Source organism: Taudactylus pleione, unplaced genomic scaffold (assembly GCF_031769625.1).
Source record: "Taudactylus pleione unplaced genomic scaffold, aTauple2 ptg000095l, whole genome shotgun sequence".
Lineage (NCBI taxonomy): Eukaryota > Metazoa > Chordata > Amphibia > Anura > Myobatrachidae > Taudactylus > Taudactylus pleione.
Window position 1 is genome coordinate 8,037,749 of NW_028284497.1, and position 17,881 is coordinate 8,055,629.

Consider the following 17,881-nt stretch of genomic DNA (forward strand, 5'->3'; position numbering starts at 1 on the left):
GCTGGGTGTGTTTCGAATTTGCATACGCTGGGAGCTAAGGGAACGCATCTAGCGACCGGGTCTGAATCAGGTCCTTTGTCTTTAATTTTCTTAGAATGTTTCACAGCTTTCCTTAAGATTCACAGTATGACAAATGTCATTTGATTTAGGGGGTATTTTAAAAGCTTATCTTTTTTAAATTAATTAAAGGTAGAAGCTAATTGAAAACCAGTTGTTAGGGAAATGTATTTTATCTGTATAAATGTGAACCTTCCACAGCACAGGGGTTGAATACTTATCCAAACACAAATTTTCAGTTTTTATTATTTACTATTTATTTTTAAATCTGCAGATAATGAATCAGGAGTTTGAAAATGTACTTTAGGGGCCTACAGCAGGGGTTCCCAACCACGGTCCTCAAGGTACACTAACAGTCCAGGTTTTGAGGATAGCCATACTGGAGCACAGGTGGCTTAATTAGTACCTCAGTTATTTTGATTTAACCATCTGTGCTCAAGCCTGGATATCACCAAAACCAGGACTGTTAGTGTGCCTTGAGGACCGAGTTTGGGAATCACTGGCCTACAGGTTAGCAATAAAAATACTGCCTCTAACAGTCTGTGTAAGGGTCATTTGTAATACAAAGAAATTAAACTTTTTAGGGGCTGATTATTTTTGCAAGACACTGTATAATATGTTGATTGGCTGTCTTGTCTAGGAAGGGAGGAGTTTAATGTTGTAGTGAAACTACAGTATATTGATGTTCCCAGTGGATGTGGGGCCTGATTTGGAGTTGAACGCTTTTGCACAGCAGTTGCATCTTTGGACAAAAATATGCTAATATCTGTAGGAGGCATCTGAAGGAAAAGGACGCCTACTGTCGACATCTCAGATCCTTTGCCTGCGTCCGAAGATGTAGGATCGGATCAACATCGTGAGCATCAGTCACTATGTTTGCAGCATCGGCCATCTGTGTCAGCCTAAGCTTACTTAGAATGGCCACCTCCTGCCTGCTTTCGAGGCCAGTAAAATGAAGTCAGAAGACGCAGACACTGGCCTCGGTTCTCCGAGAAAACAGGACCAATGCCCCTCTCTTCTGGAAACAGGTAGCGCCTCCCCCTCTCTGCCCCCAAATGGCTGAAGCCATTGCGTGCAATGATGCAGGACCCATTATGCACATGCACATTCCGGGCTGTGCATGCGTGGTTCCCCCGCCATCGGATATATACACAAACCATCAGTTTTGAATACTTCTCTGAATCAGACCCATATTCACCATAAGCACTGTTCTACACGTATTTGTAGTTCCTTGTGTGCAATGACAGTTGGAATTAAAACAGGTGTCCAAAATTAAAGTCTCCAGAGTGATTTATTTATTGTTCAAACACCACACTCCTCCCAGATCTAACATACATGTAAGTTACTGATATATCACAGGCCCAGCCTCTGTGTATGAATCAGCCAGTCCACAATGGCCCTGATTCAGACCCTCTCGTATGGGCCAGCCGCTCGCAGGTAATGTGGGCATTTTTATTTATTTATTTTTGTCTCCTGCCACTCGCAAAGCTGTGGGAGCCCACCCACAGCTTGTGCGAGCGGCAAGGACTCTCTTGCGATAATCGCGACCATCGGCCTTGCGACGAGACCCTTTGGCAGGCTCTCGGCTGCCGCAAGGCTGAGTGGATTTCCTGCTCCAACAGAGCAGGAAATCCACTACTGACATCAGTAGTGATGTCAGTAGGTCCTCCCTCAAACACCAGGCGTTCCTAAGGGAACGCCTGCGTTTGGCCAACCAACCTCCCTACACGCCTACAAAATGGGGCGAGCTGTCACTCACCATCAACAGCCGCCCCATCTTGTAGCGAGCCCCGTAGCAACTGAACTTCAGTAGCTCGGCGGGGCTCGCTCATGTGCACGCCGGATGCGCAGATCACAAAAATCGAGCCGCTTGCGAGCACTGTGCGCTCGCGAGTGGCTCAGAATCAGGCCCAATGTGCATTCCTACATAGCAAGTCTGCAAATCTGCCACTTATACTCTGCAACTTAGAGAAAGACCTCTTTCTATTATGGGGAACATATTTAGGCCAGTTGTCTCATGTATATGTATATCGTTTTTCCTATATGCTTTATTTGCTTTTTTTTATGTGTTTGACAATATGAAACTCGGCAACTATGTTTCTATTTTCTATACTATAGTATTTACCTCTTTTAAGATTTTGCTAACAGTGTTTGGATGTGAATTTATAAAATTCAATAATATATTAAAATATATAACATATCACCTCTGTAAAAAGTAAGAAAGTCAAATTAGCAGTCCCCAACCAGTTGTGTTATGCTAGAATTATCCATTATCACACGGCACAGTTAAACCACAGCTCAGCAATGAACTTTTATGGCGGAAAACCTCAAGATAACGTCTCTAGTATATCAAATACATCTTACACGGTGACTCCCACCTCGATCAGCCCATCTGCTTTCCTTTCAGTGACTCTATATAATAATATATACTGGAGTGCCGTTGTTTTTCATCTCTACGAATATTCAAAAGTGGAAATCTATTGAGCAGTGCCCATTAGCTTTCACATATGCACTTATTTTGTCTGCCATTGTGATGCCTTACATATCAACAATAATGCTAGCAATACTAATTATTATTAATCTTATTTATTTCCTTTGTATAGCTCTGAAATATTATGCAGTGCTTTACAGAGATCATTTAAATTGTTTAAACGGTAAGGTTACAGCAACATGACATGTATTCATTAAAATGTATGATCTACATAAGCTCAGTAAAATGTAATAAAACTTATCTTAGAATGTGGAGAAAACCTAAAATTAGCTGACTTACCTCCCAAGGTTATTTGCAAGGGAAATGCAATTCTAGACACAAATACATATTTACATACATGTTTTCCGTGAGCTCCAATTTACAGATAAATAATTTTCAGTTAAATATTTAATTCAATAATTCATTATTATTTTTATTCTCATCTGAACTTGACAAGAAATATTTTATTATGGCGCTGACTTACAAACTGCATTTAACCATCACTAATCACATTACAGGAAATTCATAGATTGAATAAAGTCATTCTTTATTTAGTTTATACTGTATATCATTACTGAATCTATACTTTGAATATAAGAAGTTTATTTAGTTTAAGGATCATACAACAATGCATTAGAAACAATGTATGCACTTATCAGATCAAAGCACATCCTATAACAAAATGAAATATTTCACTTATACTATGAAACAGGTCATTCATTTTACAGATACATAGTGCTAAATAGAAGATTGAAATGAAGCCATTTTTAAATGATAATAGTGCATAAGTGCTGCAAAGAGACGGTATACAATGTCATATAACTCTGTCCAGAAGAAGTGGTTGTAGGAGATGGTCAAGTTCGGGTACATGAAACCTCCACGTAGCTGCATACTAACATCTACAAAGAGAAACATTTATTAGTAATGTCCAAAGAACTCTCTGGTCCAAGGGCAACCTTGTCACCTTCTATATAACTTCATAGCAGTATATGTTGGGACAGCATATGGTAAATCAAGATTTGAAAGCAGCACAGACAGTGAATGGTCTGGGCTCTCTAGTGCATGATGCTCCCATGCTGCCATCTGGTTCTTCTGTGCATGCAGGTTCTTTGGATTTTAAAAGTATGTCAGCGAAAGAAGTCCCCATCACTCACTTTTAGGAGTTACATAACTCATTGAAAGTGCACCATGAGATGTAAAACACAAAAATTACTATTAAAATGATGTACCCTGTTTTAATATATAAGGATTGTAATTCTGAGACCTGTATGTAGTTGTGTCTTTTTTTCAAACTTTGAGAAAGGACAGAAGATGCCTATATGTGGTGAGCTAGAGGTGATACATTAATAAAAAAAACTTCTAAAAAGTCACAATATCAAACATCAAAAATGATCAACCCTACAGTATGAAATGGAGTTACCATTTTTGCTCACTATTTCCCAATATCCTAAAACTCACAGATGTTTTGAGACCAGAATACGAGGGTCTCATTTCTTCCCCTGCTGTTAATGAGGTTATTGCTGCTCTACAGTTACCCATTACCAATGTGTTTAAGTGGCTGGGCTTGTTGCTAGGGGAAATTGCAGGGTTTTCTTAACAACCAATGTAACTATGGTCTTAAGCTCCCCAAATGCTGTTTATCATTAGTCTCCAAGGCTACAAGTAGGCCCTCAAAACTCCCCAATTCATTCAAGCCCATCAACCCTACTAACTCTTCTGCCTTTGCTATAAACTGTCAATTGGAGGTGGTGCCTACTGATTTGGTCCCACTGTATGCTTTGGGCCAAGTATGATGGGGATCCTAAGGCATGCAGGTGCTTTCTCAACCAGTGTTCTATACACCTTGACTACTCTCAGGATATTTTGCCTTATAGAAAGCCAGGGTGATTGTCTGGTCAATCCCTAGCATTGGCCTCCCTCTTGTGGGGAAATGCAGTGATGCCTTACTGTATAGTTGATTCACTTTCCTGGAAGCTTTCCACAGAACCTTTGGTGAGCCTGGTCAGGTGTCTTTCACAGTTGAGATTTACTGGAACCACTTGAGGAGCTTACAACTCCATCTATAATACTTGATGTCTGGTTCAGTGGACAAGCAATCAAAAACACACTGCTTTCAAGTTGAGCCACTATCCAGTTTAGAACAAAGTTTATGGACACTGAAGATGGTATCAATAACAATAGTGCTATCATCCTGGGCTTCTCGTGGCTTCAAGCTCATACTCCAGTTTTATGCTGGTAGTCCAGATAGATGTTTGCCTGCAATTGTTCCTGCCTGAAGAAGGTTTTACCCCAAGAATATATGTTTAGTCATGTATCCTCCATGAATGAGGGGTGTCACAATAATATGAGTATTACTCCACAATTTCATATATAGACTCCAATTGCAGATTGGTGAGAAATATTAGGAATGATTTTCTCATCTGTGTGAAATATTTACTGTAGTATTCAGCAGTATCAGACACTGGTATATAATGTAACTGGAGAGGTCAGATGAGGTCAAACAGCAACAAGTCTGCTTAGCAAGTCCACATGTTTGTTGCACAAATAATCCAGCAGCCAGGCAAGGAATGAGAAGAGGTAAAGCCATTTAGCAAGGTCAGAGGACTGTTACACAATACTACAGCAGAATAAGCAGAAGCAAGTCCAGATATCTGTTACACAGGTAATCCAGCAGCTAGACAAGGAATAAGCAGAGACCAGTCCATTTAGCAAGCCCAGAGGTGCTTTAGACAAGTTATCCAACAGACAAACAAAGTTGTGAGTAGAACTCCAGACATCTATACCTTTTCTTGCATCAGAGGGCAATCAGAATCAGGAACAGCACCCTTTGGTGCCACTGCACCTGTGCTCACAGCTTTCCGTCGGTTTCCATATTCTCCTCTACACCTGCATGTGACAAGGTGATTCCTCTCTAGTACACATAGTTCACTGATGTAGTGGTGCAGAGATGGGAGGGGTACTAATTACCTAGGACCGGGCTTCTGGGAGGGGCCTGATAGGGGCCTGGATCACTGCCCTCCTTCTTACCTGACTGCCTACTTGATGTGTGGGGGGAGCCATCGCACTGATTGTCTCCCCACCTTAATGTGCCTCTGGCTGAAAGGTGTACAGTGCGATGCATACTGTTTTTCACAGACTGTTTTTTTCCCCATTTTAGTAGAGGGCGTACCCAGGGCTGACCATGTTCTCTTTATGGAAAATCTTGAACTGAGGTACATCCAACCTGCATCTTCTATACAAGTTTGTAGCCATTTACCTAGAAGCCATTCTTGTTTTTTTCACAATCTCTCTCAGCTCATAGAGACCATGGTAAGCAAATATTTACCCATCTTAATGAAAATCATCTGTTCTACAAAATAGAAATCTTAATGTTTGAGCAAACATCAGCTCCTGTCCTGGGTTACATCCTTTTTGATGCAGGCCTTCAAATGGGCGCTGAGAAATTACTGTGTTAAATACAATGTAATACTTCCAGGGTTTTTCATTATATAGATATGTCATGATGGAGGTAAGTGCCCCATCACTGCACTTACCTGGAAATCCACAAAAACCCAAGGTTTGGCCTGTAGAGGCAATTCCGAGCATTCCGTCAACTGAAGAAAGCCTTTTTATTAGCACAAGTTCTTAATCAACCAGACTCCTCCTTATCATTCTATTTGGAGGTGAATTCCTCTTCTGTAGGAGTGAATGCAGTGCTGTCACAAATACCACCCTCTGGGAAATGATATCCCTGTGGTTTATTTTCTAAGAAATTATTTTCTACCAAGAAAAAATATGGTATTGGGGACATAGATTTGTTAATGATGAAATTAGCTCTAGAAGAATGGAGAAATCTTCCAGAAGCTGCCATCTTTCCAGTTACTGTCTTCGCAGACAACAAAAATCTGCTTTATCAAACTGCACAATACCTTAATCCCTACCTGTCTAGCTGGTTGTTTTTTTTCTACCCTGTTCAATTTAATAATTAAATTCCATCCTGTTAAACAAAATGAAAAAGCAGATGACTTATCCCATTCGACTCTTCAGATAGCGTCCAGATGCAAAATAAAATCCAAATTGTAGTTGTAGAAATAACCTTCCACTTTCACTTCATCTCCAAAGAAAACTTATGCTCTCTGCTCCAAGATTTTTGTTGCCTGTACTAGTTATTAACCCCTCTCTCCATTCCAGGGAAGCACAGGAGGTGTCTCCATGGAGATTCTGTACCATGCGAGGGTCATAACACTGCCTGAGTGGTGGTTGATTGCTTTTTGAAGATGGCACATTTCATCCCACTCAAGTGGCTTCCTTCAGCTCATACTTTAGCTACCGTTTTTATCCATCACAACTCTAGACTTTATGGATGTTCTTTAGAGATTATTTGAGACTGTGACAATCTAAAATTCTCCACAGCATACCATCCCCAATCCAATGGTCAAATGGCAGAAATCAACCAGGACCTATTGTAGAAACATTTCTCTATCTCTGCAAACCAGGATAATTGGCTGAACCTCCTGGATTGGGTTGAATTTGCTCATAATACACTATCAGTCACCTTTGAAGTCAGTATTCTTTATAGTTTAAGGGGATCATCCTCAATTACTATTTTTGCCATCTCTATCTTCTTAAAATTCCAAATTTAGATCCTCTTCAATGGAGCTTCACCAACATCTGGACTTAGGTAAGGAAAAAACTCAGTAAGGCAGCCATATGTTTCTAGATAATCTCAAAAACTCTGTCTTCATATTTCCTCAGATTTAAATATCCAAGAATGAAATTTGTCCCTTAATTACCTTTTAAAATAATTCAGAAAATAAAATCTGTGGCCATGGTGCTGGAGTTACCACCTTCACTACATAACCAAATTTTTTCCATGTGACTTTACTAAAAGACTTTAGTTTTTACTTAGTTTTTCTCCAGTTCAGGTCCATCAACAGAAGGAATATAAAGTTAAAGAAATTCTTGAATACAAATTATCTAAGGGTGTTCTTTATTTTCAGTTTGACTGGAAAGGTTTTGGTCCAAAAGAACATGCTTAGGTCAAAGCACCTGAAATGCATGCACCCTCACTCCTCAAGAAGTTCCATCTCAAGTTTCCTGAAAAGTCAATTATGATGTGCCAACCCCAAGGGGTACAGTCAAAAATCAGCACTTGACACCTACTTACTCTGTACAGCGGGGGAATTCTGTTTCCTGCTGTGTTCTCGCAGCCATGTGTTCTCTTAGACATCTCTTCTTCAGCTGTCTGCCATACTGCAGTCAGGGATCCCTCTAAGGGCATATTCTGCAACTTAAAGGGACCTTTTGACTATTGACCTTTTGTCCCTGTCGACTATCTGGTGCCGACCCATTGAGATCTTCTATCCGGGTACCGCTTCAACACTGCCCTTCACTGACTAAAACTAATGCTGACCTTGCATATTGTGACACTACTCCTCACTTAGTACCACCCTATTTGTGTCTGTCCCCTTATTGTTGATTGATCATGCTATAATTTTGTATTGTGGAATTCTGCATTATTATTAATGTACAATGGTAAGGACCATTTGTGGCACTTGACAAATGAAAGATAGTAATAATGGTAAACTATTCTTTTGAAGACATGCAACATGACATTATAAGGAACTGATATGCCAAAAGGAGTGTCCCCTGAAAGATCATGCCTTAAAATTTTTTTCACTTTGCTGGTAAAGCAACAAAATGAGAATCCCTCCCATTATGTTGATTCTTTCCTATTGCCAGCCAGCAGTGACAAGTTTAGAACCATTGTATCTATCTTGTATTTATGTCATTATTATTTACAGCTTAATAAAACACTGGTCAGATAAGCCTTTGTTGTGTATAGTTATAGTTTTTAAAATAAGTTTTCATACATTTGATTGCCCGTGTAAATGATGACTACATCAAACAATGACACAGTTATTGTGCCCAAGCATTTCTTTTGCAGTTGTGCAATTCAGCATTTTCATTCTGGTATACTGCTATATGACACCTTAGTGACTCCTTATATCATCATCTGATCCTGTTGCCTTATTGTAAGTTTGAGCAACTTCAGGTTCTTACCTTACATGAGGAAAACCTTCACAGTCAGTAGCATGTTGAAGGCCAGAGTTTTAGCAAACAGCAACCTCATCCCCAGTATAGTTAAGGAGAGCATATTAACGCTTGGATTGCTCTCATCTGGAAGACAGCAAAATGTTTAGTAATAAAAATGTGTTTCCTAGTTTTTGCAATACATTTTCTGCACAGGAATTTACAAAGTACAGTTTATGCTCTTCTAATTTTGCCATTGCTATCTGGCTGGACGAATACGCAAAATGTGGCACTTAACCCCATCCATCAAACTTCTATTTTCCTATAGATTGTAAGCTTACGAGTAGGACCCCTCACCACTTTGTCTGGTTAGTAATACACAGTCTTGTTTTATTACTGCCTATGTTTCATATTGTAAATCCCTGCAGAGTATGCTGGTACTATATAAATAAAGGTTAATAAATAGATTAAATAAAAAGTAAATATATAATCTGTGATCTGTCTGTATAGAGGCAGATTCAATTAGCTAAAGGTTGAGTTGCACAGAGTTATCCAATTACAGACCTGTGATAGACCCGCAAGGGTATGAGCAGAAATAACTGCTGCCTCAGGACTGCTCGCTGGTTGGTTGAGGGTCTGTAACTGAATCAATTCAAACTGTGGTTAATTGAATTTGCCCATATTGACCTTGAAGCGTGAAGTCTTAAAGTCCATCAGTGCTAGTCATCATCTAGGAATACAAGACTGGCTTTGGTGCAATTGCTCACCTGGTGATCCCCATCAGGGACAAGTGACAGGATGTCTACTTATTTTTAAACCGCTAAAATGCTTGTTGACAAATTTACTCCCTCTCCCTTGCACAACAAGATGCAGAAAGGAAAATAACTAAAACAGTTAGAACTTCATGAACAAATAGCTGTCATAATATACAGTATATAAGCTTTACAAGAATATTACTGGGCTATCATTGTTTTAAACACTCCAAAAATACACTGGGAGATTAATTGACTCCCAACACTAATTAACCCTAGTGTGTATGTGTGTGCGCATGTGATAGGGAACATAGAGTGAAGGCTTCACTGGGGCAGGGACTGATGTGAATGGCCAAATACTCTCTGTAAAGCGCTGCGGAATATGTGTGCGCTATATAACAAGTGGTAATAAATAAATAAACATAAATCAGGGACACCCACCCGCTGTAAACATTTCTCTATAATTGGCACATTTTTTGTTTTGGGTGCTAATGCAAAAGAAAAAAAAAATTAAAACAGCTATAGGTTCCTTCCTGTAAAACACAGATGGCTAAATCCTGAGGGCAGCATAGGCAAGGCTATCAGCTCTCGTCCTGGCCTCCAGCCTACTTTCACTCAGTCACCAATATTTATATTCGTTCTGCTCTTTAATTAGTATATTCAGAAATATGTGCTCAATGACTCAAATGACTATGCTCTTTCTTTTAATGGTATTATTGATGGGATGTATTAATAAAGAAAGGAGCAGCAGAGAGATACATTGGAGGGTGGTCCTTCCTCCCTGTCCCCTGTACCTCTTTTACTGAGCTGCCTTGCAACACTAAGTTTATACTGCAATTACTGATTGAGGAGCATGCTGCATAGAGGTACTGGGAAGGAAGAGTGAAAAGGGCAGTACTGTGAAGGAACTTCATAATATAGAACTGAATACCTCATCTGAAAATCAAATGTTTTAGCAGCTAATTTTATTGGCTGCTCAAAAAAATCTCTTTGTTACAGGCAAAAAAAAGTAACTAGTTATGTTTATCTTCATTATAGCAGTCAAAAAACTATACCAATGATGGTAGCAGATGTCCTCATGTAGCATAGCATTATAGTATAAGATGTCCTCCTTATGCATAATGGCTGATAATTCTAGGGCAAGATACTATTTGATGAGTGATGAGTACCGGGACCTTTCATCTGATACCTTTTGCAGACTGTAGCTTGGTTATTGGAAGCAACTTCATATTATGGGGCTTGGTAAACTCAGCAATTAATCCACCCCCATAGGTTTCTTGTTTGAAAATGGGGGATCGCAGTAGATACATCCAGGGGATACTTATTACTTGAGAGTATACACTGAAAATTAATGTTTTCAAGGAATAGCTGGAAATATCCAATGATAAATATGCCCCCAAGACTTCTTCATTTAGATAACTAAAGAGTGAGCAGGTATCACTGATCGGAAATATCCCATTCGTTGCCCATTGATACCTGTCCTCCTCCAGACTGTATCATATGACAATCAAAATATCATGGTAAGGAAATTGGATACTATATTGAATAATGAGGAAGGTAAGCTATGCCTCAAAAATAGTTTTTTCTTGTTCTCTAGTATTCATGAAAATGGTTGTTACTAAGTAAATACATTACTGCGGTATACAGTAATGTGAGCTATTCATCTATGGCCCAGATTCTCCGTTCTGCCAATCCGATCTGCCACGTTGAAATGCGCTGATTTGCAGACATCGATGACTGACAAACCATTGGCGGATTGAGAAAAAAATGCATGTTAAAATTTCCCAACTTGCCGATCCTGATAATTTTTTGGTGAGGATCAGTGAATACAGGGTTTCCAACATGTTGAATTTCCCAGGTTCCATGACCCTGGTGTCGATAGAACATTGAATTGGGGTAATACATTGCAGATGTATGGGCCTCATAAGACATTTGCGTTTACAGCCTGGTATCATGAGTCCCTTTCAACTTTATTTCCAATTAAATAATTCTTTCTAGCCTAAAGAATACCATAAGACAAGGTTTGGGGAATTTATCTATGGCCAAGTTTTCTGTACAGTTAAACTCACTGCACATTACTGGTGATTGTAACCTACAAACTGCTGGATTCATTATCCAGTGATTTGTAAACCCCTTAAATTGCCAACAATTTAGCCTAAATCGTGGCAGTTTAGTAAAACCCACTGCCATTCTAGGGCCAAGTGGCATGTTAAGTACTATTGTCCCCATCCTGGTACACAAGGCTGGTGGCCCTTAGTAATGTGTTATCTGTGTCCCCTTCTTTAAAAATAAATTAATTATGTAGCCCCCTAAAGTATAATAGTAATATATGTTCACCCTAAGGTATAGTAATAATATATGCTCCTGTATTATAAATAATGTTAATATTTTTGCCCCCATAGCTCTTAAGATAATTCTTGTGTAATGATGATAATAATAAAAATAATAATAATAATAATAATAATAATAATATTTCCTTCATCATTTTCTGTCATGTATGGGACTTACTGTATGCTTACCTTTCTTGCTCTAATTTCTTGATCCTCCATAGTCTAAAGTAAAATCCTTTAACCAGCAAAAAGGACTACTCGCTAGAGCATCCCCAATGCGTATAATAAGTTAAGATTAGCAAGCTCATCTATTTTATTGAAGTTAGAAGTGGTTATATGGCCCGGGCATTCCTATTGTATAGCCAATCAAGAGTGGTCTTATGGCCTGGTCAAAAGACATAAAACAGGTATCACTGAGGTTAGTTCTTTAAGTGATTATAAATAAAATTGTAAATAATACCACAATGATCTGCTTCCTATTTATGGCCTGGTCATCCCTACTATATAGCCAAGTGATCTTATGGGCATTGCTGGGTAAAGATCAGGGCTTGATGATTTTCCCCACTGAGAGAAATGCATGCTGTTCATATTATGTACTGTAAATGTAATCATGTGATTGCTGATTTAGATGATTCCTGAATTTATATGTTATACAAGTTTGAATGTTAAACAGATTTGTCTTTTAGGTACAGTAAACCATCAATGTAAACATCGTATTAAATACAATAGATAAGGTAAGAACAAGATAATTATCACCTTTCCACTTTGAAGTTATGTTCAGACTTGTCACCAGAATTCCATTGTGCTTGGCCTGACATTTAAAGTTATCTGACTGAGCATTCATAACAAGGGCTGTTGAGTACAATCCCTCCTTAGACAGGATTGGCTGTACCATTTCTTGTTTGATGTTATTAATATAGATTTCAGTATCATTGGGGTAGAAATCCTTTGCCAGGCAGACAGTGGAGGAGGTGTTCTCTTTAGGTGTCAGCACAAACATTGATGGAGCTGTAACATTCTTCTTTCCTGAAATAGGAAAACCATAGGTGTAGGATTATCAAAGACTGACATTTGGAAATATATAGCATTCCCACAATAATTATATTTATGTACATAATAACAGCATACTAACAACACAGGAATAAATAGCATTTACTTCCTTCTGTATAAATATGTATATTTTTTCCCTTTTACATTTCTTAAAACTCTCTTATCAACTACACAGTCTGTTTAATAATTTAATAGTAGAAAATGTGTCAAGAATGTATATATACTATTTACTAATTTGAATGTAAAGAATAATTTGAGTGAAAAATTTTAAATTCCTTTGTAAGTAAATGTTCGTGACCAAATCGTAATTAGAATATTTAACCCAAAGTGTTTTACAATTTTGGAATTAATTATCATTTACTGTAATATTTTTCAACCCATGAGAACTCTTTATCCCGGCTTCTGCTCATGCCTATGAGAACAGACACATTTTTGTGACATGAAGGAAAGTTGATGTGTATGTAGATATGTGTTTGCAGATATATGTATGTAGATATAACACAGACATTTCAGGTAGAAGTTACATAGAAAAAGAAAACAATATAAACGCTACTGTAAACTCTACATTAAACATGTACTTTTTGTGACCACCACTCTTATAGATGCCACTTAATAAACATTTGCATATTGTGATTCAAGTCTACAGAAATCCATTTTTGTTTAGTTTGATCAGTCAGTAATGTCTACAAAGCTTTAGAAACAATTTTTATTTCTACCTTTTGGGGAAATTACATGGTTTGATATAGTGAGACCACAATTAGTTATTCAGTATAAGGTATATGTGACTTTGGACCAGTAATTTTGGCTCCTGTCCATATCCTAAGGTAAATATGTAATTATAAACATGACTATACAAAAGCATATGTGTACTGTGGGCACAAGTACCCATGGCCAAGTTGGGCACATTGACTTTTCACTACCCAGCAATATGGCTAAATCACTTGGGGAGGAGCAAATTAGGTTGGACAATGACTACACACATATAAACACTGTGATCAGTGCCAACTGACAACAGAACATACCTGATCAGATGTTGATTAGGATGTGTGGTCATTTTATGCTGATACATACTGCTCTATGCAGCCTTTTGTGTCTAGTCATACTTGTCTACTTCTAAAAAAGCATTTCAGGGAGATTGTGATAGCAACATCTATGAGCGTGGTGGTAAAGTGGGAGTGTACTGCTACATCTGAGAGGCATGCTATAAAATTTCCTTTCATCCAAATGTGAATGAGCCCCAGAGCCGTTAGTAAAATCTGCTTATTGATGGAAACACACTGATACTTTTCAGAAGATGCATGTAGTCATGCGGATCACTGGGCCTGATTCAGCAAGATTCGCAATTGCACCTGAGGTATTTTGGAAAAAATGTTTTTCTCGTAATCATAGAATATTGATTGAAATGCCTGCAGATTTTTTTGCGGGGCAGAAACCTCCCGACCAATTGGATATGCCCCAATTTGATATGCATATTCAATTCTCCGTGTAATTTTGGGGTAACGAAAAATTACACAGACATCGCACCAATTTTAAATCACCGCAGGTGTTCATGCTTCTAATACCCGTGATATTCAATAATAAAAAAATATGGTTGCGAAGTGAAATGAAGATAACTTCTGGATGTCGGGGAAGCGGAGAAGGACAGCACTGCCAGAAGGTGAGTATTATGGACTAATTAAGCTAATTGGAAACTTCCAATTGCTTAATTAGTTACTAGGGGTCTATCTATTGTCCCGACAATTTTTCTTGAAATAAAGATTTTAGAAAAAATTGGACTTCTTTAGAAGGTGCTCAAAAAAAACATTGAGCGGCATGTGAAAAATTAAACATCATGCATCCAATTGAATACCAGAAATCTTGCGCCGCAGATACGTGCAATTGAATATGCCCCTAAGTGTATTCTGTCAATTTCACCTGCAATTGAATATTTCCCTAAAGCTGGATACACACTAGGATGATGTGTATCATCCTATCTGACTTCCTATTGTGATGTCAGGGCCGACGATTGGTAATTGCATACACACTTACCAATCGTCGGCACTGATGTCACAAATGTGTGGGCATTTACATGTGCCTGCCCATTTGTGATGTCAGCAGTCTGCTTACTGTCCGTACACACAGCATGATGTGCCGATATATCTGCAGATATATCGGCTGTGCTGCACAACGACGTCATTTACAGACAAATCACTGGTACACACCCGCCTATACACCCTTGATATATCGGCTATTCAATTGAACAGCTGATATATTGGCCAGTGTGTACCCAGCATAAGTGTATTCTGCAAAAACTGATAAGAGCCTTTATGGTCAAATATTTGCAGAATTAAAAAGAAAGTATAGTTTACCGTAGTAATCTACAGAAAAACATCAAGCTCCTTAAGATAACAAAAATACTTTATAAGATATGTTTCAAGATCGTGTGTAATGGAAGCGAGTTACAGTGCAGACTGTGTGAATTTTGTCTAATCTGCACATACAGTAGCAGAAAGCTTTAATGTGGTCACCCTATCTCCTTTGCATCCTGGTTGCGGTATAGACTGTTATATGTCAGGAAATAACGCTAATGTATATCTAAGAGCTTAACTCATTGCTGACATAATGCATTTGTTTTATACTGTAGAAGATATTACAAAGCTAAATGACAAAATGTACAATGAAGACTTGAAAATTCATAAAATATTCACAAACTATTGTTTATCTCCACAAGACACATTTCATGTGGACTCATTTTTAATACAGTTTAATAATACTGAATTTACAGTTTATACAGACTCCCTATGAAAGCCAGGGATTGATTTTTATTAGATTTCTACTAAGGCAAAAAAAATTAGAGGAAGCATGCATTACATTTAACACGTTGGAGGAATCAACATTTATCATTACTGTCTTAAATAAGGGGTGCTATATCAACCATAAACTTTGTCTTTAAGAATGTTGTTTTGCATTGAAAAGTCATAGTTTGATCCTCGGGTAATGTGTTATTATATGTTTATGTTATTTATATCATGTAGGAGCTGGGGAGGACATAGCTATCTGCAGTCTTAATAATTTTATCAGTAATATAACAAGTATACAGTAGTAATCATCATATATTATACCATTTGCTCCATCAAAGATAGGAAAAAATTACAGTATGGCTTATATTTTGTCAGCTTGCTGATAACAATACAACCCTGTGCTGGTGTTTTTAATAGGGCAGAAATGTAATGTTATTTTTATGGAACAGGTAGCAATTCTATCACAGAGGGATACTCAATTTCACAAAATGAAGTTTATAACATTTGGAATAAGGAGACTGACTGACAATTTAGGAACAAATTGAGTAGCTTGTCTATAATCTACATGAGATCCAAATGACAAACAAGGCAGAAGCTGTTTGCCTCAAAAATAAGGTAAGCCACTTGAAAACTGATCCACAGGTCAGAAATGAAATACCTTTAGCATCTAGATGGAAGGTTACATTGCAAATGCAAAGCAATTTATTCATGGTGATTGTGAATTATCATAGAAAACACTATGGTTTGCCTGTAGTTGCTAAATAAATGTATGCATTTTTTTTATTGAACTCTTTTTATAAATATTGACTGTTCCAAAGTCGTGCACAACTGTTAAATGTAATCTACACTGAAACGAGAAAAATATTTTTAGACAAGATAAAATATATAAAGTTTTTAGTAACTTGGAAACAATATTCTTGTACGTGTTTATGTACAGTATCTAACTGAGGAATATGTGCTTGTTTTTCCATGATCTTACACACTGTCAAAAGAAATGTGATGTTTAAACATATCCGTAATTTAACAGTACCTGTACCAAAATATAAAATATATTTGCTGTATGCAGAAATAAAAGGTGCTTACAATATCTTCGGTATTTTGACATTTCAGTGACATTATACCTTTAATTAAACCTTCTGAAATACAATTATTAAAAAGATCCCAAGTGTAAATAGTAGAACTATTATTAGCAATAATTAATTTCTTCAAGTGGCCATTAAATGCTGTCTAAATATTTAGATAAAGGACTTAGTTAAGTAAATCATGTGTATCTTTATGTTTAGCAGAAATGTTGTAGAAATGTAAAAAAAATATTATAATACATATTGAAGACATAGAATACAGTCACTTACTTGGCAGGACAGAGAGCCGTGTTCCAGTTCCAAAAATCAATTTATCAGTCCTGTAATACACAGTGATACTTGTCTGTCCCAATACTGGGTTTGCTCCCATAGGAAAATTATGGCTTTAGTATTCCCAAATGGAATTTTTTTTCCCCTTCCAAAAGTTCTATAAGGATCATTAGTATAAAATAAATAATTGTTAGCTGTTATATGACAATTATAAAACAACTAAGATAGAGAGTAAACTCTACTAAAATAAAAAGGTGTTTACTTATTTTTTGCTTTTGGCTTATGTTTTTCCATATTGCCCCAAAATTTAGTTGATGACAGCAAATGGAGATTACTGTGGTCGGTCTAATCAGTGATTTTCCTTGTTTTCAGTTTATTTTAATTCATTAAGAGCCTGGCAGTTTTAGTACTAGTGTAAGCTGCATTTGAATTACTGTGGGAAGCCAATCCCAATCACACTATGTAGTACACACGGTCAAAAACTGATCCCTGCAATGCATATGTACTGATGCAGGGGTGGGAACTTAAGCCTTTTAAATTAGACATATGGAATGCAGCAATGAAGTGAAGTGAGTTTATTAAAGCTTTGCCCCTCAGAGTTTTTTTTGTCTCTGACAGGATAATATCTGTTTTTATATATTCTGGATGCAAACTGTAGTACATGACTTATTCTGTATTCTATTTATTCACATTTTTACATGGGGCATATGTATCATTATTCACAAAATAGGGCTATAATTTTGTTAAAGTCTATTATCCCGTCTATGATTTGATTTGTTTCACCATATGTATAAATGTTGAGCTGGCCTAAATGAAAATGTGATATATTACAGCTTTTGTGATTTTTTTTCCTGGATTTGTTGCATTTTTGGGGATTTTTATTAGCGATGTGCGCTGACCCCCGTGTTTTGGTTTTGGTTTTGGATCTCCCCTGGTTTTGGACCTGAATCTGGTTTTGGATTTTTTTCCTTGGTGTTTTGTTTTTCGGTTTTGGTTTTGGATGTGTATTTTTTCCAAAAAATGATATAAACAGCTAAAACCACATAATTTGGGCCTGGTTTTGTTCCTACAATATTAT

At 37.5% G+C, this 17,881-nt stretch overlaps 1 gene segment (V, D, J or C); it reads right to left on the reverse strand.

Annotated features, from left to right (window-relative positions):
• Positions 1-3,036: 3,036 nt before the first annotated feature.
• LOC148526562 (T cell receptor delta constant-like) overlaps positions 3,037-17,881 on the reverse strand; it is a 30,253-nt gene continuing 15,408 nt past the window's right edge. The window contains 4 exon segments of the C gene segment in view: positions 3,037-3,426; positions 8,570-8,686; positions 12,378-12,647; positions 16,804-16,960. Of these exon segments, the coding sequence occupies positions 8,571-8,686; positions 12,378-12,647; positions 16,804-16,903 (486 nt within the window).